At 49.0% G+C, this 26,185-nt stretch overlaps 1 protein-coding gene across 4 annotated transcripts in view; it reads left to right on the top strand.

Annotated features, from left to right (window-relative positions):
* Rbp (RIM-binding protein) overlaps positions 1-26,185 on the top strand; it is a 471,200-nt gene that overhangs the window by 217,625 nt on the left and 227,390 nt on the right. For all 4 annotated transcript variants that reach the window (XM_065430255.2, XM_065430253.2, XM_065430254.2 and 1 more), the window contains exon 4: positions 2,914-3,015. In XM_065430255.2, the coding sequence (XP_065286327.1) occupies positions 2,914-3,015 (102 nt within the window). The remainder of the gene's footprint in view (positions 1-2,913; positions 3,016-26,185) is intronic.

The raw sequence follows: 26,185 nt of genomic DNA, 5'->3' as shown, positions 1-26,185 counted from the left end.
TTGGGGTGTAAAAGAAGTAGTAGAAGACGGAGCACTCTATGGGTTGTCCCAGCTAACTTTAGACAAGCTGTTAAATAAAGCAACAGAAAAAGAAAACCACGGTGCATGATGCGATTATAAGACCTAAGATGGCTTGCCGTCAGAGGTCTGACGACCGAACGCCGTATCTCTACAATTTTATCTTGTGCCGTGCTTTGTTTTTAATTAAAAAAATTTACAGCTTGACTAACGTTAGCAGGGACACCCAATATACTTTTCTGAAACGTTCTTACTCTAACTCGATTATTAAAGTACTTTATATGCTTAATCCTGGAATGCCTAAGTGAAGCTCCACATGGACAAAAATGAGAAAACTCCGCCTTTATTCGTGGTGATGGAGAGTACAAGAGAGAGAGAGAATTTTAATGACGGGCAGTTGGTGAGGTCGGCCTGAGTGAAGAGCCTGTGGACTGTAACTTCAAGCTGAGGGAAGAATTTTCTGGACAATAGGGATAGTACGTGAAGAACCACGTGAAGGTACCAAACTAGAAATCGCCATTCTCTTTCTATAACACCATTAAATCCGAGAGTTAATTGTTTTAAATATTCCTTTTTTCCAAGGACCATCACTGATTGGAATAACCTCACGGATGACGTTGTCAGACAGACATCATCACATTCATTTCAAGAGCATTTGAATTGATTGCTGTTAATTGACCTTGTCGCTGTATTCTCTTGTTGAATCTCTATGTGCAATTTTGTTTTCTTTGTGTCTGTAATTCTGTATCTCACACAATGTTTCCCACCTGCTATGATCTTGTGTACAAGATCGCAGTATTCATAAATAAAAAATATAAGAAGGAGGGTGGTGGTGGTGGTATGGGGGAGTCGATGATGATGATGAGGGCAACACAGCATGCTGTTTCTGTGCGACGCGTATGTGCACACTTCACAGCACAGCACTGTCATTTTCTCGGGCTGAGGTCACTGCACTGCAGCGCTAGGAGACTGCCTATATATAGCTTGCATAATTTTTGCAGCTGTCAGCGCCACTGGCGGTATTTAAACCAGACAGTAGCAGCAGCGCAGGGCGTCGATTATTTGTCGCAGCGTGGCTTCGATGACAGAATACGACGAGTGGGTTTCTCAGTGCACTGTCGCCGGCTTCCGCTGACAGTCCAAGGGCCGTGTGGCCGCGGCGGCAAAATCATCATCATCATCATCATCATCATCATCATCACTCCATTCTATGTCCGCTGCAGGACGAAGGCCTCTCCCTGCGATCTCCAATTACCCCTGTCCTCTTCCAACCGATACCATCTAGCGCCCGCGAATTTCCTAATTTCATCGTCCCACCCGGTCTTCTGCCGTCTTCGACTGCGCTGGCCATATACATTCGATTACAGGCTCGCGCTGCTTCCGTGAAACAGTGAAATTTAATTAGAGCAAAAGCTTAGTCAGTGTAGTAGTAATTCAATATGAATTCACATGCTGTCTGGTTCGCAGCGGAAAACTCGCTGGCACCAGTAATCGAAAACGAAACTATACGCTCATTCGTTGTTTGCCGCGCCTAAACGAGAATCTTGAGGTATCAAACTCAGCGTAGCATCAACGATAACTGAGCGTGACAAACTGAAGGAAACTACGCAAAATTAATAGGGAGCTCTCTGTAAATACCGTAAAAGTTAAGAAGAAAACGCGCCTATTTTTTTTTCGTCTGTTCACAGAAAAGTGGCAGTAGACATTGCAAGGTGTAAATTTGTGCAGAAATTCGTGGGAAAGAAGCATCCTGACATCATTTGCCACACGATGGCACGTATCCTCGTGGCTTAAAGCAAACTGACATGTAGATGAAGTCGCCTTAACGTGACCAAAAAAAAAAGAAGCAAATTGAGAGAGGCGGAGAATCGTACGATGATGAAAACGGGAACAAAGCGGCGAATGTTGGGGCTGTTTCTTTGGACTACAAGGGCCAAGGCGACACGCAATTTGCGATGAGCAATTCTAGCTGCGAGCGCATACTGGAAAATCGCTCGAACTACACACATTCCGTGTCTCTTTTTGTGAAAACACTCAACCCAAGTGGCATGAAAGCACAGTGACATGCAGGTACGACTTACGGCCAATGCTGATCCCAAGCAGTGCCGAGGAGAGCTAATAGAGAGTTAATGTTAAGTTCATTTGCAAAATTAAGGTGTCGGGTGTGATATCCCGAGAACAGTGGGTTGCGAATTACGCCGTAGGGGAGTGATGGCGTGGGGTTCTAATTAATGTGCGCCAAATTAATACACGGCACACGTGGTTTTTTTTTACGTTCCGACGTCGTCAAAATGAGGCTGCCGGGGCCGGCATCCAACCTGCGACCTCTTGCCCAGCAACGCTAAGCCATATACTCTCTTAGCTACCGCTAAGCCATATACTCGCTGAACTACCGCGGATGATGGCATGCAAGTCCGTTGGTACGGACGGCAGGATTCAGTGTGGAGCCGATGCAATTCCACTGTTTGGCGAACCGATTCGACTTACAACTTACACTTACATTGGCCCTCTTAACGGCGTTGCTAAGTTCGATTCTGGGTTGTCTGCGCTTTCGTTCACCTTCGGCACATGTGACTGCGGAATAATACAATAGTTGCAATTAACCAAATTTCCTGTACCGTTCTCTAACGCTGACTACTCCGCTAACACTGTGGAAGAAAACTCGCGTACACACCCACGCTTTTGTTCTTTCCGTGCACATGGCGCTGCAATGTAATGTGAAAGTGCGACGACCGCAGGTTTCCTGCGTTCATTTCCCAATGCCACATCGAATAGATTAATCGGTTTCTGCTAACTAGCCCGAAATTTCTTCTCGGTCGAGGTCTTTTTGCACCCACATGCCTCGATCCTAAAACTCTGTTGTCTATTTCTTTTTTTCGACTGTTGTTGCTGCAGAACTGCCTGCTGTACCAGAACGTGGGGGAACTCCAGCATATGATCAAGCAGTCAGCGAAAGAAAGGCTTCAGCTCGAACGTCAAGTGGCCCACCTGCACCAAGTAAGTAGTAGACGCGCAGCGTATACCCGTGTTGTCACTTCAGCTTGTTACGTCAAGTAACCCTCTGCACAGAGCATGCCGGGTGACACAAGTTGATATTGAGCAGTCTGTGTAGGTTTCTTTCACGGCAGAACGGAAGCGAATTGGCGACGCCTCTCGTTCCGGTCACAATATTCACGGCGCTGCATGCTAGCGCCAAATATGCGCGTATTGTGACGATGCATGTATGGCACGAGTGGTTTATTCAATACAGAAACCTTCTTTGCTGACTTCAGACGCGTTTGGTGTATCTGGGACTTGGGTATCTTGTATCCACTTCCAAGGGTTTCGACGGGGCCGTTTTTCTTTTTTTAGTTTTCGCGCAACAGCATTATGTGTTTACGTATAGACAAATTACACTCCGACGCTATCATGTCTGTAGGTTGTGTGTAAGTCGTACTTTACGACTTTTCTACGTATTTCAGCTTGATAATCTCAAGTAGTTCAGCAACTTCCATGCGCCATATGGGTGGCCTTGGTATGGATGGTTCGAAAATATTATTGCCAGAGCGACGTCCGACGCGGGACAGCGACGCCGACGCGGGATTTTCTGCGACACAGGACCCTGTAGGGGTTGGAGGACGGGACTTCGGGATGAAAACCCCAAACTTGGGAGGGATTTATTCTACATTATGTACAGGTAGGTGAGACGTCATGTAACAGTCGTACAGTCATTACGGGCCGGCAGCAACTCGGACGCTGCGGCCCGCGGCAAGAAGTTCGAGAGAGGTGAATCAGGGAATCAGGGCATGTCCCAGAATCTCAGGTCTCTCTGGAAGGCTTCTTATAAACCCTTCGAGCACTGTAAGTCACGTCATGTTTCACCAATGGGAGAGTCCGCTCCGATGACGCCACTTTCAGCCAATGGTAGGCGCCCGTGTCGCGCTGTCGCACCTGGCGGCTCTCTGCGGTCTTGCCTCGCAGACTGGCAATCCACTTCTTCTAGGCTGGAGAAGGAGGGGGGGCGCTCATGCTTCATTGCACAAGGGCCCACCTGCACCCGGTGGCTCGGCTCCGCAGCGGTAGCAGATGCCTTCTTCAAAGCCGAAGGGGGACGATTGAGCTCCATTGTACGAGGCCCCCTTCTAATCCCGGCGACGCACGAACTTGTTGGCACGTGAACTTGTTGCCTTAAACTTGTTTGCTCGGCCGCTTCTCTGGAATGCACTTTCCTGCTTCTGCATTCCTCAATTAGCTGTGCTGCCATCCGATGTGGTCTGGGGAACTCGAAGTAGCCTCAGGAAACGGCGCCATATCTAACAGCTCGTCCTCGCCCCGGTAGTTCTGAATGGCCGGTGAACTCAATTCGCTGGCCATGAGGAACGCTGAAAGAAGCTGCAGGGTACTGGGGTCGAGCCTCGTTTGACAACCCTCGGGATCCTGGGCCCTGGAGAACATACGTCAAACAAACCAAACAACACAGCGCTGCCCCACGTGTAAGCGCAGGCTCTTCACCCCTGACTCGCCAGGCTATTACTGAGTCAAAATGAACCCTGATCTTTTATTTCCCCAATTTTGACAAAGCAGTTCCAACCACCCTTCCAAACAGCTATCCATTTCTCCTCGATTGCCGACAAGACCAGACTACTATTGTTGTTGCAAAACAAAAGGGTCGTTGACGATGCAAACAACAAATGAAAACAGCCGTACATAACTCAAGTGGCCTAACTACACGAACAGCATGTTTCCAATCTATCGCAGTGGCGTACTTATCGCACGTATTGGTGCCACTGAACAATCTGGTCAACCTCACAAGTACGTAATCACAAGCGCACTAGCCTTGTGGTCACTAAACAAAACGCGTACTTGCGTTGTAGGCAAACTTTTCATTTACGCTTACTCACGTTTCTTCCCTGAAAGTCCTACAGGACACGTGACATAAACGAACAATTAAACTTGCGGGACTTACACACTCCGCAGAACCCTTAAAATAATGCGTCTTTTAATAACTCGTTCCACGCGTACTTATCAGAGAAGTCAGAATACGGCTGCCCTCCACACACACTAGCAACCCAGTCATAAAGTCTGCTTCCTTCCGTCCACACAGGACACGCGCTAATGGAACTAAGAACGCTTCTCCGTGCAAATCATGCACTCACTGAAAATCTACGCGCTTAACCTTAGAAAATTCAAAAATACTTAAAGAAGGTTAAATAACACACACGCGCGTTACGATAGGCCTCTCAACAATAACCTTGACCCTTCAGGTTACTCACACATACACACACAAAAAAAACCTATCTACTTATTAATGAGCATCTCGCGAGACTACATGTTTACATAAACCTCATCTTTCAAATCACGGAGCTTCTCAAACGAAAACACAGACAAAGCTCAAACCTTACACATTGAAAGAAATCCTAGTCTCAAATCGCGAAAAACTTTCCGATGCTCAAAATAAAAAAAACAAGATACTCCATTTCTACGGAAGGGCTCTTCGCCTCCCTTTCCAAACGCTTATGTCTGACTCATACTCTGAGCCGTCCTCGCGGTGGCCGCGGCTTGAAAGCTACTCTGGCTGCCGAGAGACAACAAAAGGGCTGACTAACTATCAGCTCCCCCAAGACGTTACGGTCTCCTGCCAATTTGCGTCCTCGCGCCCCGCTTTCAACACAAACTCGATTGACCGCGTCGCTACTCCCCACCTGGTCTCGTCCTGCCACCTTGCGTTTCTTCGAACTGCACGCTGAGCTATGAAAAGAACTACGGAACGACGAGGAGATTAACTGCCCCGTGCCCTTTGTCCGCGTCCGCGCAGAACATTCTTCGCGGTCCCCCTTTGACCAGTGGCTTGAACGTTTTCGATGCGTCAACATCGTCCGAGACGACCGCATCTTTTTCCTCGCGCCCTGCCCATTTGGGTTTCTCGCCATCTTTGGCGGCGCTACATTAATTACCGACTTTCGGTCTTTACCGCGCTTCTTTTTACGGCGCTTTCTCTTTGCACTCGCCTTCATGTCGCCTTCTCGTGCCTCGTGCTGGCCGGTACACATTTCGTCGTCCCGGATCGGTCTCTTACCCGCACAGTCTGCTTGATTTTCATTTAAATCAACATTCTCTCTGCCTCGACTGGCGGACAGCTCAACCGACTCTGGCACAATGCAGCAGGCTTTACTCGAGTTAGACAACTCGCACTCTTGCGAACTGCCCTCTGCTACATTGCCCAGCTCACGCTGTGCATCGGCACACAGCCCGTCGGTATCGATCGCTGTCTCACGCGCACAGTCCGAATGATTATTAGCTGAACCATCCCTATCTAGGCTATCTAGACTGGCGGAGAGCCGCACCGATCCCTGAACAATGCAGTTGTTCTCTCGTGGACTACGGAGCTCGCCATCCCGAGAACTACTCTCAACTGCACCGCTCAGCTCGCACTTCACTTCTGCACGCACATCTGGCTCTACATGGGTGCTCGCTTCTGTCGGGTCAGAAGTACCCTTTTCTTCGCTAGCAACTTCGCTAACATCACCAGCGACGCACACACGCGGTAACTGTGCCAATTTGTTCGCAGCTGGCCTAGCTGTCTCTACAGTCATCTGTTGGCACAGCACCTCGTCGCTCTCACTACGGCCTTTAACGGCCTCTGTTGCCACTAAGGCATCGTTAGCAGCTAGCCTTTTCCCTTCACTTATGAATCGGCAGCCAATCTCACAGGCACTACTCTTTTCGTCGGCTTCTGGCGAAAATCTAGACACTTCCTCATTCTTTCGCTCTGTACTACCTACAGAATTCTCAGACAGCCGTTGTCTCTGTGCCAATAACTGATCACAATACTGTATCTCTTTGATCAGTGCTGCCTTCTCTCTCTCATACTTTTCCTCTCGCTCACGTTCGCGTTCATTCTCACGTCCGTGACGCTCACACCTAAGAGTAAGTTCTTGAAGCTCCTGCTTCCGTTCATTCTCGCGTTCTTCACGCTGACGCTCACTCCTAAGCTCACGACGCTCTCGCAAACGTACACGACGCACACGCTCCCGTGGCTCCTGTATCACTTCCCAAGCAAGCTCAATGCTTTTGTCATCGTTGCCACTATCTTCAATCGCCTTTATGATAGCTGGCGTTTTCATCCGTTCGTCCGCCTCAACTCCCAAATCGTCGCACACCAACAACAAGTCTAACCTCGTCAACCTTCTAAGATCCATGGCAGCTGCCCCGACAGGTGGTTAAAACTGTTTTCCTTAATTAATTTGTGCAAACACACAATGCAACAAATTCCCGATTCCCAGAACTATCAAAATTGAACACACAACCTTTGAGTCTGGCGAATCATAAGGAAAAAAACCACGCGCTCACTTACGGTTGCAGCACCCTGCCATCCGGTTCATTCGTCCGCTGTCCCCGGTTCCTCCGGACTCCCTGGGTCGAAGGCTCGCTCCTTCTTCGCTACTCCCAGTTTCTTCGGACCTCTTTCGACGAAGGCTCACTCTTCTTCGCTCTTCCCGGTTCCTTAGGGTCTCTCTCGACGAAGGTTTATCCGTAGCGCTGCCACCAGCTGATGTATTCGGAGGCGATCCCACCGCTGCCACCAGATGTAGGGGTTGGAGGACGGGACTTCGGGATGAAAACCCCAAACTTGGGAGGGACTTATTCTACATTATGTACAGGTAGGTGAGACGTCATGTAACAGTCGTACAGTCATTACGGGCCGGCAGCAACTCGGACGCTGCGGCCCGTGGCAAGAAGTTCGAGAGAGGTGAATCAGGGAATCAGGGCATGTCCCAGAATCTCAGGTCTCTCTGGAAGGCTTCTTATAAACCCTTCGAGCACTGTAAGTCACGTCATGTTTCACCAATGGGAGAGTCCGCTCCGATGACGCCACTTTCAGCCAATGGTAGGCGCCCGTGTCGCGCTGTCGCACCTGGCGGCTCTCTGCGGTCTTGCCTCGCAGACTGGCAATCCACTTCTTCTAGGCTGGAGAAGGAGGGGGGGCGCTCATGCTTCATTGCACAAGGGCCCACCTGCACCCGGTGGCTCGGCTCCGCAGCGGTAGCAGATGCCTTCTTCAAAGCCGAAGGGGGACGATTGAGCTCCATTGTACGAGGCCCCCTTCTAATCCCGGCGACGCACGAACTTGTTGGCACGTGAACTTGTTGCCTTAAACTTGTTTGCTCGGCCGCTTCTCTGGAATGCACTTTCCTGCTTCTGCATTCCTCAATTAGGTGTGCTGCCATCCGATGTGGTCTGGGGAACTCGAAGTAGCCTCAGGAAACGGCGCCATATCTAACAACCCCTAACACTGTCGCGTTATTAGGCGGCGACTGCCCTCCTCCGAAAGGAACATGGCTTCCCGCCGATTGCTCTGGCGCTAGCTGCTAGAAGCGGCCGGGGAGCATGGATTTATTTGAGTATAATAAACAATTATGCGTGGCAGTATAACGTTATCGAGCCCTTTTGTCACCCACGACATCACTTTGCCAACTCTTTCTTTACTGAGGATCCGTTCTGGTGGCGTTTTTTTTCGTTCCGGCCGTTGCACGCCGCCGAGATTTTCGACCAGCCACTGCAAGCTAAGTTAAGGGGATCCGGATCAATCGCAGACGCCGGCACCGCCCTCTTCATCCGGTTATTTGCTTTCACTGTACTGGCTCGGCTCCGTTGAAGCCCTCTCCATTTGAGCGTGCTCCTCGCCTCTAGTCAGCCAATTCGATTAGAAAATCTGCTCAATGTAATCAATGCTATTCGCTTTGAAAACAAAAAGGGACCTCCTATGAAGGAGGTCACGCGTTGGATTGTCCTTTTCAAACAACGGTTCGGGTTATCGCCTGATGGTTGCGTCGGTGGTTGCGTCGATTAAACAAACTGGGGGCGCTATAACGTGGAGCTGTTCCAAACCTTTCTATTCCATTTCTCCTATCAGACCTTCACGATTGGTCAAAAAATTTTCGGACCACCCCCACTTCGCCTGTATGTTATGCGATGTCACGAGAACCGCGAAAACGCCTATCAGATATGATATGTGCGGACTGATTATGCATGGTTAGGCCGAACGAATGAAAAATGAGTCTTTCTGATTCGACGCTTTTTTGCCATTAGCCACCTCATCGGTCATCGGTCAAACGTTTTCGGGCTGCGCCCACTTACAATGAAATTACGAAGTATTAGCTTCTTGATCGCAGGGTTTACGGTTTGCCGCATCCTAAACTAAACAGGGCTCAGGCATTTACATTACACTTACTGCAGACTGGTACTTATCCTTGCCCACGGAGACTGAACATGTTTTGTCCAGAGACGTATGCAGAGCCTTATTGCCAAGATTGTGGTGCTTTAGCCACGCTTGAACACATGCTCTGGTCTTGCGAAAGAATTGAAGACTCGGCGATCAAGGATGCGTCCAGGTGGGAGGCTGCCCTTCGCAGCCTCCCACCTGGAGGCTGCGAAGGGCAGCCCACCTTCGCAGCTTCCCCCTTCGCAGCGCGGACCTGGATGAACAATTCTGGGCTGTCCAGCAGTCTCACGACGTGGCCGTGAGGCTTGGCCTTCCGGTCCCGACGTGGGAGCGGCCCGCTTAGTGGTTAATTATCACCACTTGCAGGACCAAATAAAGTTTTCCATCCATCCATCCATCCACTTCGCCTGTCTGTCACGAGACGTCACCAAACCGTGAAAACTGTCCGCGTCAAACTGTCGTAAAGAAGCATTATTACGCCGAGCGAAAATGAATATTTTTCTGAATAGCCAGCGAGTGCCCCGTTTCGAAAGGAATAGAAGACGGCTGACCGCCGATCGCTCAGGCACTGGCTACTCGCACCTGCTGGAGTGCGTGGATTTATTTGCGCATAATAAAACTTTTTCCGCGGGAGTATAGCGTTCCGACATCGTTCTGCCAACTCTTCTTTGCTGAGGATCCGTTTTAGCGGCATTCTTACCCTTCCGTTGCACGCCGCCGCGATTTTCGTTCAGCCACCGCAAGCAAAGCAAGCGATGCATGGCGGAACGATGGCAGACGCCGGCTCACCCTCCTCATCCGGTTATCTATGGGCAACCAGCGCTGAAGCTTCGCGTGCCGACAGCAGCGCCGTAACACACAGCCTAGCGAGCGGTAGACACAGTTTCCAGTAGCACACGCAGTGATTTCGTGTCAGCAAATTCACCGATTGTCTTGAGTCACACTTTTCACGGCTCCTCAAACGGCAGGGAACCGATGTGCTAGGACGTAGCAGCGCATGCGCTCTACGCAGCGCGCATGGCCATGGACAGAACTTGGCTGGCCGCATCGGGCTAGACAAACATTGATACAGGCGCACGTTTCTTATCGCTAAATATGTCGTGCCATCTTCGTAGCCTCCCTATCGGACGGTTTCAGCATATTTTAGTAACGCATGAAAAATGTCGTAGCGCCTCCTGGCCAGCGCTGGTTCCCCATTTCCACTGCGCCGGCTCGGCCCCATCGAAACCCTCTCCACTTAAGTGGGCTCCTCACCTCTTGTCAGCCAATCAGATAAGAAAAAGAAAACCGCTTAATCTAGGCAATGTTATTCGTTTTTAAAGCAAACAAAAGTGACATCCTACAAACGAGGAGAGCGTTTGATTGGGCCATTCAGACACCGCTGCGGGTCACCGCCCGGTGGTTGCGTTGGCAGTGGCGTAAATTTGACGTCAGGAAATTGGAATAAAAACGGATTGCAATAGTTTTATGTTATCGGACCCCCATGTCTACGAGTAGTCAACGTGGGCGATATGCTTAGTCCTTTCGTTCGAGCTGTTCGTTCTATTATTTTTAAATTTCTTTTCTGTACATCAAAGCGACCTTCGTTTATTGCCGATTTTTGAAAATCTTTGGCCATTAGCAAAAAGACTTAAACTACATATCGAGATGCTCTTCGGAAATCCCGCGTTCGTGCGCTTCGTGTCGGGTTTCGCGTCAAAGCCGCATGCGTGTGTGCGCTGCATTGCCACACGGCGCCGCGGTGCAGTGGTACATCCCACTGATCACGTGCTGCACCGACTTGCCCTTACTTTAGGCAAAGCGCGTTAGCCAACTCACATGCCCGCTCACGCCACTTCCCCCATTCACTGCGACCGTCCATTTGCTCAGAATGAACGAAGGCGAACTCGGCTGTTCGGCTAACGGCATCGTAGTGGCGCAGCTTTGAATTCTGTTGCCGGCATGCGCCAATCGTTAAGCGTGTCTAAGCGGCGGCAAGACCGGCGTCAGATAATGACTGCGCATACATCTGCCTTCCTGAAATGTATTTGCAGACTCTATGGGTCGTCTACAAACTTCAAGACCGCTCTGCTTTGTTTTTTTTTAGGGGGGGGGGAGGGGGCGAGTGTTGCGGCACATCTCTTTACCGGTGCAAGTTCAATTTTTATGGCGGTTATGGTGCAGCACTATTGTATGAAAAGTCAACGGCAGAAGGAAGGTCCCGAAGTTAAAGGAAGTGTCGAGGAGACCTGCTAGAATACCCTCAATAGTTAGTTCACTGTGGTATGAAGTTTGTAAACAGGGATAAGGTGCCTCAGAAAGGCTGGCTTTTCTGAGGCACCTTATCGCTGTGTACAAACTTTATGCCACAGGGTGCTATTCCATCTGTCAGCCCCTTTCTTGATTTTGGACTCAATAGTTGGTTGTTATACAGTTGGAAGCAGTCGAAATAAATGGGGAAAAAAAGAGGTGACGTACATATACAGGGTGTTTCACGTAACTTGAACCCGGTCGGCGTACCTACAGGGTTGGCAGAGGAGTACTTCGAGTGTCGAACCCGGTAATGAGGCCCATCGGGTATCGACCCCGCGACTTCGTGCTCAGTAGCAAGACGCCGTAGCCGTCGAGCCACCACGGCGGAGAGTCGACAGAAAGTATACACTCAACGAAAGGCCTTAACGTCGCAGGCTTTCTTGTAGACATTCTACAGAATTAGTGTACAATCAAGGAGCCTACGAAAAAACTTAAGTACGGAATGCTCTTAGTTAGCGATGAACAAAATCAGATCGTGGTTCTGGCACGTAAAACCCCATAATTCAATTAATTCAATGTTTATAAGTTCGCAGGCTCTTCATAAGCAACGTAATAAATTAGAAGAATGAAATTCACTTCGTAAAGTATCTATAGACTCTTATCAATATGTATTTTTGCGAGAGTAAACAGTGTACGGAAAGGGGTAAGTCGTCGCCGGCGCGCGTACCGCTTTCCGGACCTGCACGTCGCGTTCTCTGGCTCCGGTCCATTAGTCCGCAGTCGCCTCACCGGCCGGCGACCGGCTGCACGGAATCTGACGTACACACGTGAGCGCATGTATGTACGCCGTCGTACAGCTACGCGGTGGTGTCACGCAAACACTCGCTTGTCGAATGGCTCCCACAGTCCTGCGGGAGACGTTTTATGATGAGACAGAAGAAAGAAGCAAGCGCGTTGATAGTGGACGTCGTATCCGGCTTTACAAGTAGAAAAAAAAAAGTTAGGGCGGCTTGTGCATCGCACGCACTTCTCATCTTCGACCATGGGAGTAGTGCGGGGGACGTTTGCTGGCAACCTGTAGGGAGGAAGAGACTGATTCTTCCTCAGCTTGTCTAGGCGAAGGATTCGTTTATTTTGCTTTGTTGTTGTTGTTACGGGCGTCTGGTTAACGGCATTGTCTATCCCGCCTCTAGAGCGCTCGAGTAAAAACTCACGCGCACAAACACGCACGCGTATACACAAGCTAGCGCACGCGCGCATGCAAACACAGTACTAACACGCGCGTGTATCCGCGCACGCAAGGAGGGTGGGAGAGGGATGCCTTGAATGGGAACTGAGGAGGTTCACCTTACTTCGGGCTTTACACGCTACGCTTGACACAACGTGAAAGGACGCGACTACCACGAAGACATGCACGCAATTAATGTACGAAGTCTCGCTAAGACCAGATTCTCACAGGTAGACCACAATCTCTCTTTGTGCGCACAGCACACAAGCGGTGTACTTCACCGCGGGACCGAGAATATCTGTTCGAGACACGGCAGCTCACCGGTGCGTACTTATACTACATCTCCTTCAAGGACCTCCCCCGAAAGGGGGACACAGCGGCAATCATTCGGAAGCTTACCTCCGGCGGCCCTCTGCTAGGTTTTACTAGTCGGCATGTTCGCTTATTGTCGAGTGCAGTGAGTGCAGGGAGATTTGCTTAGTCATGTCCACGATGCCCAATCCCGTGGGCAAGAACAGGCTTCCATGCAGTGTTAGCTTGTTGCGTTGCCACTCATGCTGATGATGATGACGACGACGATGATAATGATGATGACTTATTGGCATCTCCTTTGAAACGTGGTGGGGACAAATAGTCACCTAGGCTGCTTGAGCCGTCTTGAGGCTCATATTTAGCGTTTAGGATATTTGCTGGCCTATAGAACCTCTTCCACCAGCAGAGGTAACGATTTTGCTACAATCCAAGTATGAGGAGCGAAGCCAGCTGCGCCTGATACTTTCCTTTCGTGCCCAGTTGAGACGAGGGCTATGGCTATTGCGGCAGATGGATGTTTAATTGGCGTATGGTGCCGGCGCGATGGTCAGCACGGGAAATGGGCCACCGTCTCCTTTTCAAACGAGAGGGACGCGGTTCTTGTCCAGGTCTCCCACAGATTTATGATATCGTAATGGAACGCGCAAACTGCGTCGTCATTTGACATGGCGGCACCCCGCCTGCCCGCTTTAGGCCGAACGGGTAGCCACTTTCAGCCGGTTTGCCTCCTTCACGGGAAGTGAATGGTGTTGTACGCTATCGGTATACCCTTCGTCTCACCCGGATAGGAAATTTCGGGCGTTATCTCGATGGTCCTCCTGAGATTGCTTTTTGATATCGAAAGAATTAAGGCCTAGCCTACGGTACAACACACACACGGCTCACCATTATCACTGGCTTTGGTTGGCTTGACTTCAGATAGTATACGTGTTGCATAGGCAGCTTGTGTCGAAAGAGTATACGATGATAAATGCAGCGAGAGAAATGGAGAGGACCTAACGAGTAAGGTTGCACGTTACCATGAATGTATCATAATGAACGCACGACCAACCTTACGACGAACCAAAATTCGCAAAAAAGCGGAAGGCTCTCCTGAGGAGCAGAGGCGCCGTTCGCTACCGTGGAGGTCTTAGCCTTCCCGATCGGATACTGTACATACATTCAGAAGGAAAGTGTTTCGCCTACTGAAGCTTGGACTAATTTGTCCTTCAAGTGGTGGCGTTTAGCGGTACTTGCTAATAGCCTGCAATCTCTTGTTAATAAGAGTGTACTTAGCACCGTCTTACCGCCTTGTTCAGCCCGCTTAACGGCGTCAGTGATAAGCGACACGCTTACGCCACATTTAACTCTGTGGCACGTTTAGCCCTACACATGTTTGGACATGGGCAAGAGCAGTTGTCGGCTTGCCTTTGTTTGCAAGGCTAGATCCACCTGTAGCTATAGCACCGTCTTGCTTCTCCTCAACCGACCGTACAATTTAGATCAAAGCTATAAGCAATCCTACGCATCATCTACAGGACATCACTGAACGTTAGCGCAGGGCAGCTGTCGGCGATATGGTCGCACGTCATGGGCTTCACCGAACTCCATCCGTCTGCACGGCGGCGGACACTGTTACGAAACTGGCGCGCTCAACGACGCGGAGCGTAGCTCGAAATAGTTTCACTTTCAGCATAACACGTTTGCATCTAGCGAAAGTGCAAAGGGAAATGCCCTGCCGACCAAGTTGGAGAAACAAGCGACGCGCGCGCTGTGGCTTCAGGAACAGACGACATTCACCGACGCACTGGTTATAGTCCGAGCCGAGAGCTAAATCCGGCTCATTGACAGACGGCGGAATGTATAAGGCAACTACGCGGGAACCTGCCTCGGGGCGACGAACATTCAAGCCAGCAACCCCACGTCGACGGGCGCCGATCGTAAGGCACGTGTATATCGCGTATGCGCTTATACGGGATTGGCTTGGCTTGCGCAGGTGTCTAAATTTGGCTCGCGCCACGACGGGCGCCGTCTCGCAGTCTGTTACGTAAACGTTTTCGACGACGAGGATATTCATTTTTGCTATTAGGTTTGTACACGTGGAGCGATCACGGAGAAGAGAAAGACGAGACCCGACTGACAGTTGTCACATGGAGGGCCGCAACGCCTGCCTCCGCTGTCGAAACTGAGCTACAGTCGGCCCCGGAGGTTAACTGGACACGGGATCCACGGCAAATGCTAATTTCTTGTTTGCTGTGGAACGACGCTTCTAATTTTGATAGATCGCCATCAAGCTTGTACGTAACGAATGACGCGCAATTAACTGCTCGTAATCAATTAGATTTGTTCGTAGTTTTGCAATTGTTCGATTTCTTTTACCTCGGTAACGTGCACTGTAATTCAACTACCTTTTTTTCCCTTTCCCTCGGTAAAGAATTGCATATGACAATAGCTACTTTATTGACGAAACGATCTGTGACAGACGGCGCAGTTTTGAACGCTCGAATTTGGTGGGACGTGCAACAGAACGTCCGCGATGGTAATAATAATAATAATAATAATAATAATAATAATAATAATAATAATAATAATAATAATAATAATAATAATAATAATAATAATAATAATAATAATAATAATGAGCCTGGTTACACCCACTGCAGGGCAAAGGCCTCTCCCATACTTCTCCAACTACCCCGGTCATGTACTAATTGTGGCCATGTTGTCCCTGCAAACTTCCTAATGTCATCCGCCCACCTAACTTTCTGCCGCCCCCTGCTACGCTTCCCTTCCCTTGGAGTCCAGTCCGTAACCCTTAATGACCATCGGTTATCTTCCCTCCTCATTACATGTCCTGCCCGCGATGGTAGCACGCAGCAGCTTCTCGGATGCGCACGTTCAGGCAGCCAAACCCGGGCGGCGCGCAGTACTTGTTCCCTAAGCTTAATGCTCCACGGGGTCTTTGGTCGACGAATTGATCCAGCGCAGCTCGATAGCGAAGGCCTATACTTTCGATGTCTTAGCCAGAAAATCACCTACGGACAACGTCTCCGACTTTTCAATGGCGCTATCGGTAGCGCCTTCTCACCAAGTCGCAGCAATAATGAGGCGCTGTGCTTCATAGAGGATCCAGATGCGACAATCGCGGCACTCAGCAACCACCATCTTGCGCGCATTGTTTTCTTGCGTTGCAAGTTGCAGCACAGTCTTTCCCTCGAGTGCGCACATCGAGCGAGCTTTCCGTGTCACCGCCGATGTCATCGCGAGAAAAAACGAGGGTAGATGATGGATGGTAACTTTGAAAAGCAGTTAAGATAAGCAGTGATTAAAGGGCTACGGATGACACACTGAAAGAGCCAGGCCAGAGTTCCACCTACCACTTGAAAGAGAGAGGGAGAAAAAAAAGGAAAGGCAGGGAGGTTAACCAGGTTGCACCTGGTTTGCTATGCTACGTTGGAGTGAAGAAGCGCGGCAGCAGCAGCAGCGAGCGAATTTACCCTCCTGCTGCGTATCGCATCAACGCGACCTAAACCGCGAAAACACAGCGCAGGGCGGTCTCTGTACCTTTCGCAGGTAGCTTTCAAGCCTAGCGGCGCGGGCGGCCGCGCGGAATAAAACGCCCCCCCCCCCCCTCCCTATCCTCCCCCCGGAGCCTGGCGCTCGACAGAAGAGGGCGCGTTTCCTCCCTGCCTTCCTTCGTCGCGTGTGTAAAATTGAGCCGCGATCACAGGGTTGTATGCTTTCACTCGATGGTGATTACGTGCAGCTGTACTTGGCGTCTCGTCGTGGAGAACATAATTAGCCACAAAGCGAACTAGCCATGCATGCGGTTGATAATTATGGAGGCTGTTCGACGCGGCGTCACTTTAATTCTGGCTGCAGAGTTCTACTTTAGTCTTTAGATTTGTCCTGTTGCTCGTCCTTTCCTCTTACCTTTTTCCTCCCCTCCTTCCCATCTTCCATTTCTGTGTTGCTGTCACCTCCCTTCAGAAGAGTAGGCAGGCGTTGTGCCCCTTCCGGTGGCAGTTGCCAACCTGCTCCTCGCTTTCCCTTTCCTGTTAACTGTGTATATGTGTTCAAAAACAAACATCATACTGCGCGCGGCGACGACTTTATCGCCCTTTGACTTTATGCGGAACCTCACAGTGACGCCGACGGCAGAAATGCGCCTGGAGTGTACATATAACTGGTATCGCAATAAAAAAAAATAAAGAGACTCGCCATCCCTGTCCTGCGAAAGTGGATGTCCAGCGAAGCTGTTGAAAACCACCACTACAACTGCTGAGGGTGGCATGCAATGTATTGTGGCTTTAGAGTAATGATAGTAATGCTATTTTACAGTAATAGTAGGAGTTGGAGTAATTGTAATTTTGACAGCACGCCGCCGCCCATAGCGGTGCTGCAACAATATTGAAATCAGTTTGCTAGGCTGGTTCTTCTATATACGGAAGGCTAGGGACGGCGCACCCCACGTCACAAGCTGCCGTCGCCGCGGCAGCTTGCGCAACAGCAATCTTTACTGGGAAACGTATGCGGGGAGCGTTACGTGCTTGGCATTGCTATCACGAGCGCCTTACCATCAATTATATGGTTCGGATGCTTGTTTTGAGCTTGTTATTTATTCAAATATATGCTGTTCTGTATGTTGTGTGCATGCGTGATTCCAGAGAACGTGCACACTGTTCGCTGCACTTTGCTGAGTGCTTGTGGCCTCCGCATTACGGGGGTATGATCCATTGATGATGATAGTTTTCTGTCGACGGACGCAACAGAATCCAGGGATCTTATCCATATGTAGCTTCGCTGTAAATAGGATCGCTTAAAGGCTGAATGGCCTGAAATCTATATTTATGCCGGCCAACGGCCGTATGTAACGTCCTACGTCGACGGTTGGCTGTCGAGGTGCGCACGATCATCAGCCAACTTTTGTCGCTCTCCCACGTACTGAGGTCAGTCGCAGCGCCACAGTCTGGAAACTCAGACTGTGGAAACTCAGTCTGGAAACTCAGACGCACCGAGTTTCCACAGTCTGGAAACTCGGTGCGTCGCACAAGCGCACGTACCCGCGCGTGAACGCCACCCCCAGCTCAAGTATGTCTTTGCAGAAGGCTGGCGCAGCTGCGCTGAATTTTCGGCGGTAGTCTAAGTGCTACGCTATATAAGGTACAGTCTCTGGAATCGTCTGTGGGGATTTTTCGGATGGTGCTTTTCTGTCGCTTTTCATATGAGACTTGAGAGAAACCATGCAGTTGGCGTGTCCGCTCTTGAAAGTGGAAATGTAAGCAGTGGCTCTGAACCTTTGAGTTGCCTTCTTGGCTTCGGCATCGGCCAGTTTAAATAAATGATTATTTAAATTTATTATCTGAATGGCTGTACATCAACAAACTACAATTGAATGTCGATAAAACCAAATATATAATATTTAGACCGATAAACAAGCCATTGCCTGTTAACATAACTGTTCTATTTCAAGCAAAGAGGCTAGAACAAGTAACAACGCAAAAGTTTTTGGGGGTATGGTTCCAAGAAAACCTCTCCTGGGATAATCATGTCAATAAGCTCTGCAATGATCTTAGCAAAGTAGTAGGCTGTATGTACAAAATAGGTGATTTAATTCCTTTATGGCTAAAGAAATCAATATAGTTTGCCCTTTTTTTCTCGAAGCTATCTTATTGTGTCTTGATCTGGGGAACAACTACAACAAAAAACTACGATAAGTTATTAAGCTTGCAAAAACGAGTACTCCGAATTTTTGAAAACTACCATGGTAGGCCGCGTGACTTACCCACACACAATCTCTTCGACAAACATCTAATGATCCGAGCAAATCAAGTATTTTATTATAGATTACTCTTACATATAAAAAACACAGGCTCCATGTTGTCAGCATACCCACTTCTTTTCGATACCCATTACGTTATGAAATCAAGAAAATACCATTCACGCGTACTAACTACGGACGTCAGGATATAAACCATCAAATACCTAGGCTACTAAACATTGTTGAGCAAAAAATTGATTTCTGTGCGCCTAATTTTAAGCAAGGTATAAAAAACCTACTCATACATTATCAAATTAATTACACATAAATTGCTCTCGCACTATTTTTTTTTAATAATGCACTATATATGTATTCCTTCATCTGCGCGGTAATGTGATTGCACAAACAAAAACTGAAGCATAAATGTCTTTTACACATAGTCATTGTACAATGTACACCTTATCTTGTTTATTTGTCTGTTGTATATCGTACTTGCTTGTTTTCCTGTTATATTTGCTTTTTTGTTTGTACAACGGTTCATCATGCAAGCCGAACGCACTTAGGAGCAAGAGCCCCTGTCAGGCCGAATGGCCTTTAGCTCTTGTTTCCTCTTTCTGTAATGAAGAAAGGAAATAAACTTCAAACTTCAAACTTCATTGCCACGTACTTCGCCTCAGTGACTGGAAATGCATTGAAATGTAATGCGGAGGCGATTCTCTTCCGCTAGTGTGTGCAGCTCAGGAGTGGGAAGAGCCAAAGCTATGTAGGAGCTCTCTTTCATTACTACTCGAAGTAGCTGCAAAGCTGCTGTAGAAAACTGCCTCTTTTATTCCCGCTAATTCCGTGGATGTTGGTGTTGTCTTGCTACGCTGACCAGACCGTCGAATGACAGGGTTTTGCAGGCAGGACGAAAACCGCAGCTAAGGTGAACGACGGTACCGATCCGTCTTTGTGCACACTGTCTGAGGAGACGTATTCATTCGCCAGTCTGGAATTTTTTGCGACATTCGTTCGAAATTTCATAAAAATAGGGAAGATGAGATAAATACTCGAATTTCATTGCGATAGCTTTTAGTACGCACTCATACATTTGAAAATTACTTGATGTAGTAATTAGTCAATTGCGAAATGTATTGTTTATTTATTTGTATATTGATGATACTCCGAGTCTCATTTCGGGACCATAGCAGGCCTGCGTATGATTGATTGATGTCTTATTTATACGTTGAAGAAAGGAGCGTGTGCATGTGCATAAAAATATCTGCATATGGGCAGATTTAACAACCTGGTTATATTGCGCACTTACAACGGTAATTGCGCCCATATGCTATAAATGAAAAATACCAAGTAGCATGTTGCTATATCGTATTTATTGCATTTCAGTGCGAAGTTTAACAAGGTTACAAGAAGAAAAAATTGGGGAAGGAAAATAGCACAGCAATAACACAATCGCCTAAATATATGTAAGTGGTAATTGAAATGAATATGGACGATAAACGAATTTTTTCTAATCGTTTATTACATCATATACCAATTTAATAAAACCAAGTTGCGATACCGCATTAGTTATCGACGCAGCTAAATTGTTCCACTTGCGAACAACACGGGGGAAAAAGGTAAATTGAAAGGCATCACATCGTTATCGCTTCGGAACTCAGTTAGTATACGCATGTCTATGGCAAGCTGTGCGGGGTGTAGAAAAGGAGACGTTTGCTGATGCATCTAAGTCTGGAATGTTGCACTTGGTGTAGGAATGTTAGGCGAACTCGTTTTGCTCAAAGCGCAAATGTTACAAGTCCTAACTGTGTTATGAGATGACTAGGTGAATCACTGCGCCTATATTTTCTGTGAATGAACCGAATTGCCTTTCTCAGGATGTTTTCCAATCGGCTATGTTAGCTTTAGCGTAAGGGAACCATACGACGTTGGCATACTTACGAACGGGTTTCACAAACGTTTAGTCTAAGCTAAACGTTTGATATTAGTTGGTTGTCAGCTGGTAGGCACCTTTCAAGGCTAATTTCGAGCCAAGAGCGCCATGCAATTGATCCCAGGCTTGAAGCGCGCCATCCGATGAGCTTAGATGACCGTTTCCAGAAATAAAAAAAAGTTGGCGCTGCTAAGTTTAACAGTATTATGAATCCCGATCGATTTCACAGAGAAGGGAGTGCGCTTTGTTCTCCCTTGCCATGCTTCTCTCAACTAGTGCAATTTTTATACACGGCTGTGAAATTGTGCTTGGTTATTGTGTCTTGATTTTGTGATGAGTGCCATGGCTATGAATGATGTTGTTGAACGTGCCGACTGATAACTAAATTGCTGTGTTCTGTATTTACGTTGCAGCCATTATGTTGCGCATGTAAATATTTTGTACCAATTATTTGCTGACTTCATATTCGAGCAGTGACTAGTCTCCCTTTTTAATATTGCCCACTGTCTGAACCTATGTCTGTCTGACTGAACTTTGTTGATGTATTTGGTCTGTGTATATTGTGCAAGGGGGCCGGGGCCTTTGTCAGGCGCTCTGTCGCCTTTAGCCTCCGCCCCCTCTTAGACTGTGTCTGAGGAAATAATAAAGAAAGAAAGAAAGAAAGAAAGAAAGAAAGAAAGAAAGAAAGAAAGAAAGAAAGAAAGAAAGAAAGAAAGAAAGAAAGAAAGAAAGAAAGAAAGAAAGAAAGAAAGTGCGAAACTGGATATCGAGCGGAACTTTCACGCTCGTGGTAGACGCCCATAGGGTGACTCGACTGCTTGTGCCTCGCAGGTGGGCGAGCATCAGGCGAGTGGTCTTACCGCGATCTCAGTCGCTTCATGCTCTCCCGACGATGAAGCGCGTAGAGGTGCATGAGTCGTGGGCGTCCACTAAGGGTGCGCTATTTGCGCCCCCTTGGGCTATCCAGTTTCCCCTTTCGTGTGCGAAATTGGCCGGAACTCGTTACGCTGGGAAAATTAGCAGCGTCAACTTCTCGCATTTCTGGAAATGGTTGGAAGGTCCCCGGATGGCGCACTTCCGTTGTCTTCCGTTGGCATCGATCGCATGACTCTTATTGGCTGAGCCGTAGACTAGTCTGATTTGTGTAATTACGCGTCTCGTTAATATATTGAGTTATATTCAACTGCGTGACTGTACGGTAAAAGCAACCAAGAGGAAATTGTTTAATCTCATCTTCTCTAGTTTTATCGAACTTCTGACGCCCCCCAGCCCCCATTTCGTGCGAAAACCCGGTTTATTCAGGAGTGAGTTGTTTGAAGTACAGGGTATCGGTGGTTATACAGGCCGTGAAAACCTCATGTCTAAATATTACTCTATACTTCGCTGTTCGCATTCTTTATTTATTTATTTTTGAGCACTTTTGTTTGTCTGACTTCAGCTTGCGTGTCACAATGCGCCAGCCATGCCGGCACTCTGTTCACACAGGCTGCAAAGGTTTCATAGGGCACAACGCCCTGCGACTCCGACTTCAATCTCTGTGCTATGCTTTAGCACGGCGTGACAGTGTAGCCACCATAGGGGCCAAAGTATAATTACTGGCATTTGCTGCTTCTACTACTGCTATACTATTACTACTACTGCTATACTATTACTAATACTGCTACTGCTATTACTACGACCGCCGCCACCACTACCACCACTACTACTGTTGCTGCTCTTACTACTAAACTACGACTGCTACCACCACCACCTTACTACTACTACTACTACCACCACAACCACAACCACCAACGCTACTGATACTGATGCTACTGCGACCGCCACCACCACTACCACTACTGCTACTACTTATGCTGCTGCTGCTCCGAGAACTACCACTACTACTACTACAACTACTACTACTGCTACTACTACTACTACTACTACTACTACTACTACTACTACTACTACTACTACTACTACTACTACTACCACCGCCACTGCTAGTAGTGCTCCTACCACCACCTTGCTACTACTGCTACTACTACTACTACTACTACTACTACTACTGCTGCTGCTGCTGCTGCTGCTGCTGCTGCTGATGATGATGATGATGATGATTCTGCTGTTGCTGCTGCTACTACTACTACCACTAATATCACCGCCACCAACACCACACTGCTACTACGGCTCCTACCAACACCTTACTACTACTACTACTACTTCTACTATCACGACAACTAGCAACACTACTACTACTATTACTGTGACCACCGCCACCATTACCATTGCCACTACTACTACTACTACCACCACCACCACCTCCACACTACTACTACTATTCCTTCCACCACCTTACTACTATTACTACAACTACTACTGCTGCTGCTCCTACTACTGCCACTGCTACTTCTACTACTACTACTGCTACTGCTGATGATAATGCTTCTGCTGTTGCTGCTGCTACTACTACCACTACTATCACCGCCACCAACACCGCACTGCTACTACGGCTTCTACCAACACCTTACTACTACTACTACTGCTACTACTACTACTACTACTACTACTACTACCACGACAACTAGCAACACTACTACTACTATTACTAGGACCACCATTACCATTGCCACTACTACTACTACTGCTACCACCACCTCAACGCTACTACTACTGCCACCACCTTACTACTATTACTACAACTACTACTGCTGCTGCTCCTACTGCTACCACTACTGCTCCTGCCACCACCTGGCTACTACTACTAATACTACTACTTCTGCTTCTGCAGCTCCTACTACTACCACCACTACTGTTACCACCACCACTACTGCTACTGCTACTACTACCACCACCACCACCACCACCACCTCCACACCACTACTACTGCTCCTGCTACTACCTTACTACAATTGCTACTGCTGCTGCTGATGATGATGCATGATGCTTCTGATGTTGCTTCTGCTACTACTACTACCACTATTATCACTGCCACCACCACCACCACACTGCCACTACGGCTCCTACTACAACGCCGAATACTACTACTACTTCGACAGAGCTATGCACTGTAGCATTATACGCGCTGCACGTCGTCTGCAATCTCCACATTTTTGGTCAATAAAAATTCGAAGCTAGCGCTTCTCTCAATCGTTCACAGATCAACAGGTTGAACAACGAGCTTTGGTTTCAGTCCCCATCGCCCTTTCTTTCTACCGTGCGATGTGGGGTACGCGGAGTGGCATGCTTTTAATAACACTAGCCTCATTTCGCTGCACAGAAACAGATCTCGTGGTCCGGAATGAGCGGGCTCTATGACTGACCTACTTTCGCTCGCCCGAAAAGTGCGTACTTGTCGTTTCCAGAGTCTGCGTCCGCGGGTTTTCGTGTGCAGTCCTGCGAGCGCGGGGACATCAGCTTTTTTTGTTCGGCGTCGGAATGCGCTCTCCTCCGCGTCTACGCTACGCTTGCTGCGGGACCCTGCGAAATGAGCGCGCTTACTACACAGTCTACTAGTATAGAGCTCTGGGGGCAAACCCAGAGTTCTGTGAGAAGTTTCGTTCTCCCGCGAGGCGAAGCCGGTGGCGGCGTGTGCCCCGCAGTAGTGGCTTGAGTGAGCATACGCAACAGGACCAGCGAGAGAAAAAAGATACTGGAAAAAGCGGGATCGACAGAAAATAAGATAAAGAAAGAAAAACAATGAAAGAGAAAGCGGATGACTCTCCAGCGACGCCAGAGCTCGGGTTATGGGGCCAGAACCCGCCGACCGGGCCCGCGCGTCGTAGTAATCGATTTCCAGCGCTCTGAGCCGGTGCCACCGGCGCCTGGTGCAAGAAGAAAACAAAAACAAAACAGCGATAAAGAAGAAGAAGAAGAGGCGGAAAACGAAAGAGAGCGAGCAAATTATATAGGGAGCGCTGCCGTCGACCGGCGGCCACAATCCGCCATCTTACTTTTACGCCTCCTCGACTTCGCCCCCTTCTTTCCCTACCATACCTCCATCGCGCGATGGAGGAGGAGGGCGGGACGGGAAGAAAAGGGAAAGCCCCCGTCTTTCCCTCTCGCCCTCTTACAATCGAAGGCTAGCAGCGCCGCCTGGCCGGGAGGAAGGGAAGCGGCGCTGCCTGCCGCACGACATCGCGACGAGCGGCGCGGAGGAGCCCAAACACGCAGGCAGGCAGGGAGGCAGGCACGCAGGGTCCTCCCTCCCAGCAGCAGCAGGCGGGAGCGCGCTGCGGCGGCGGCTTCTCCGCAAGTAGGTCGCGCTAGGACTAAATAGCACTGCGCGCGCGTGTGCGCACCGACCGACGACTACCCTCATCGCCCCGAACTGTGCAAGCCGAAGTTCCAAGAAGCTGAAGAAGTAGAAGAGGCTTTCCCTATATTTTTCGGTTCCCTTTTCCTCCCGCCCCGGCTTGAGGAGGAGTTCCCGTGCGCCGAGGTGGTGGTGTAAGCCCTTCCTTTTTTTTTTCTCTCGCATTTTTTTACCCCGTGCTTCCGGAGTGCTGTGTGTGGTGTGCGCGCCCTCTAGAACGCCGACCGACGCCGCCACCTTCAACCGTGTTCGTCAGCCACCGCCTGCCGGCATATAGACCGCCCGCCCGGCTTCCTCCCGTTAGCGTATAGTGCGAGCACCGTCGACACCGGCTTCTCCCGTTCTCGCGCCGCTGCGAAGCTTCCGTCTCCCTCCCCGCCGAAAGAAACAAGAGGCTGCACTCCCTGAATCATCCTCGTCGTAGTCGTCGTCGTCGTCGTCGTCTCTGTCTGTCGAGTACGAGAGCTTCGTATCTCATCTCTCGTCGCACGCCCCGCTACCGAAAAATCGACCCCTCCCCCTCCATCCCGCTTCTCTGCAAGAGGCTTGTGCTTCTGCTGCTGCTGCTGCTGCTTCGGTGAGTGGTGCATTGGTTCCGTTGGTTCACTGGGGCTGTGGTAGCGTACTGTGCGCAAATGAATTGAAAGATGACCCGCGCTTGGGGGTGCCCCCGAGTTCGACGCTTCCCGTTTTTTCCGAAACGAGAGTGAATGAGTCGAAATTTCGGGAGAGCGTATAAAACACAGCGTGGGCGTGCGTCGCCGTAACTATCGGAGTGCGCGCATGTGACTGCAGGATGTATTGCAAGTCGGGCGAACGAGCATGGTCCGGAATGCGTGCATCGGCTTCCCGTTCCGAAACTGAATGCATTTAGAAGGGCGGGTAATCTTTTTCTTTTTTTAAAAGGAGACTGTCATCCCGAAACACGCTTTGCGTCGTCCAGAGCGTCTTTTTTGAAGGATGCGCTGCTGTGACGATTTATTCGCTCGTTGTATAATTCTTTATCCTGCTAGTCGTAGCCGTTACGGTTCGAAACCGGCGTGCATAGCTCGAGAATGCGAAGCCCCTTGCGTCTCGTGTTGAAGCGCTATTAGCATTTGTAAAGAGGGGGGGCAAAAGATATGCCGTTCTGATTTTCTGTTGACCTCAACGGCGACTTTTTTTTTTTTTGCTCTCCGAAGCAAGGAAAAAAAAAAGGGAACGGCTGTTCCTCGTGCCGGCAGCATTGT

This window comes from Dermacentor albipictus, chromosome 2, assembly GCF_038994185.2.
Source record: "Dermacentor albipictus isolate Rhodes 1998 colony chromosome 2, USDA_Dalb.pri_finalv2, whole genome shotgun sequence".
NCBI classification, from domain to species: Eukaryota; Metazoa; Arthropoda; class Arachnida; order Ixodida; family Ixodidae; genus Dermacentor; species Dermacentor albipictus.
This window is presented reverse-complemented; position numbering and strand designations above follow the sequence as displayed.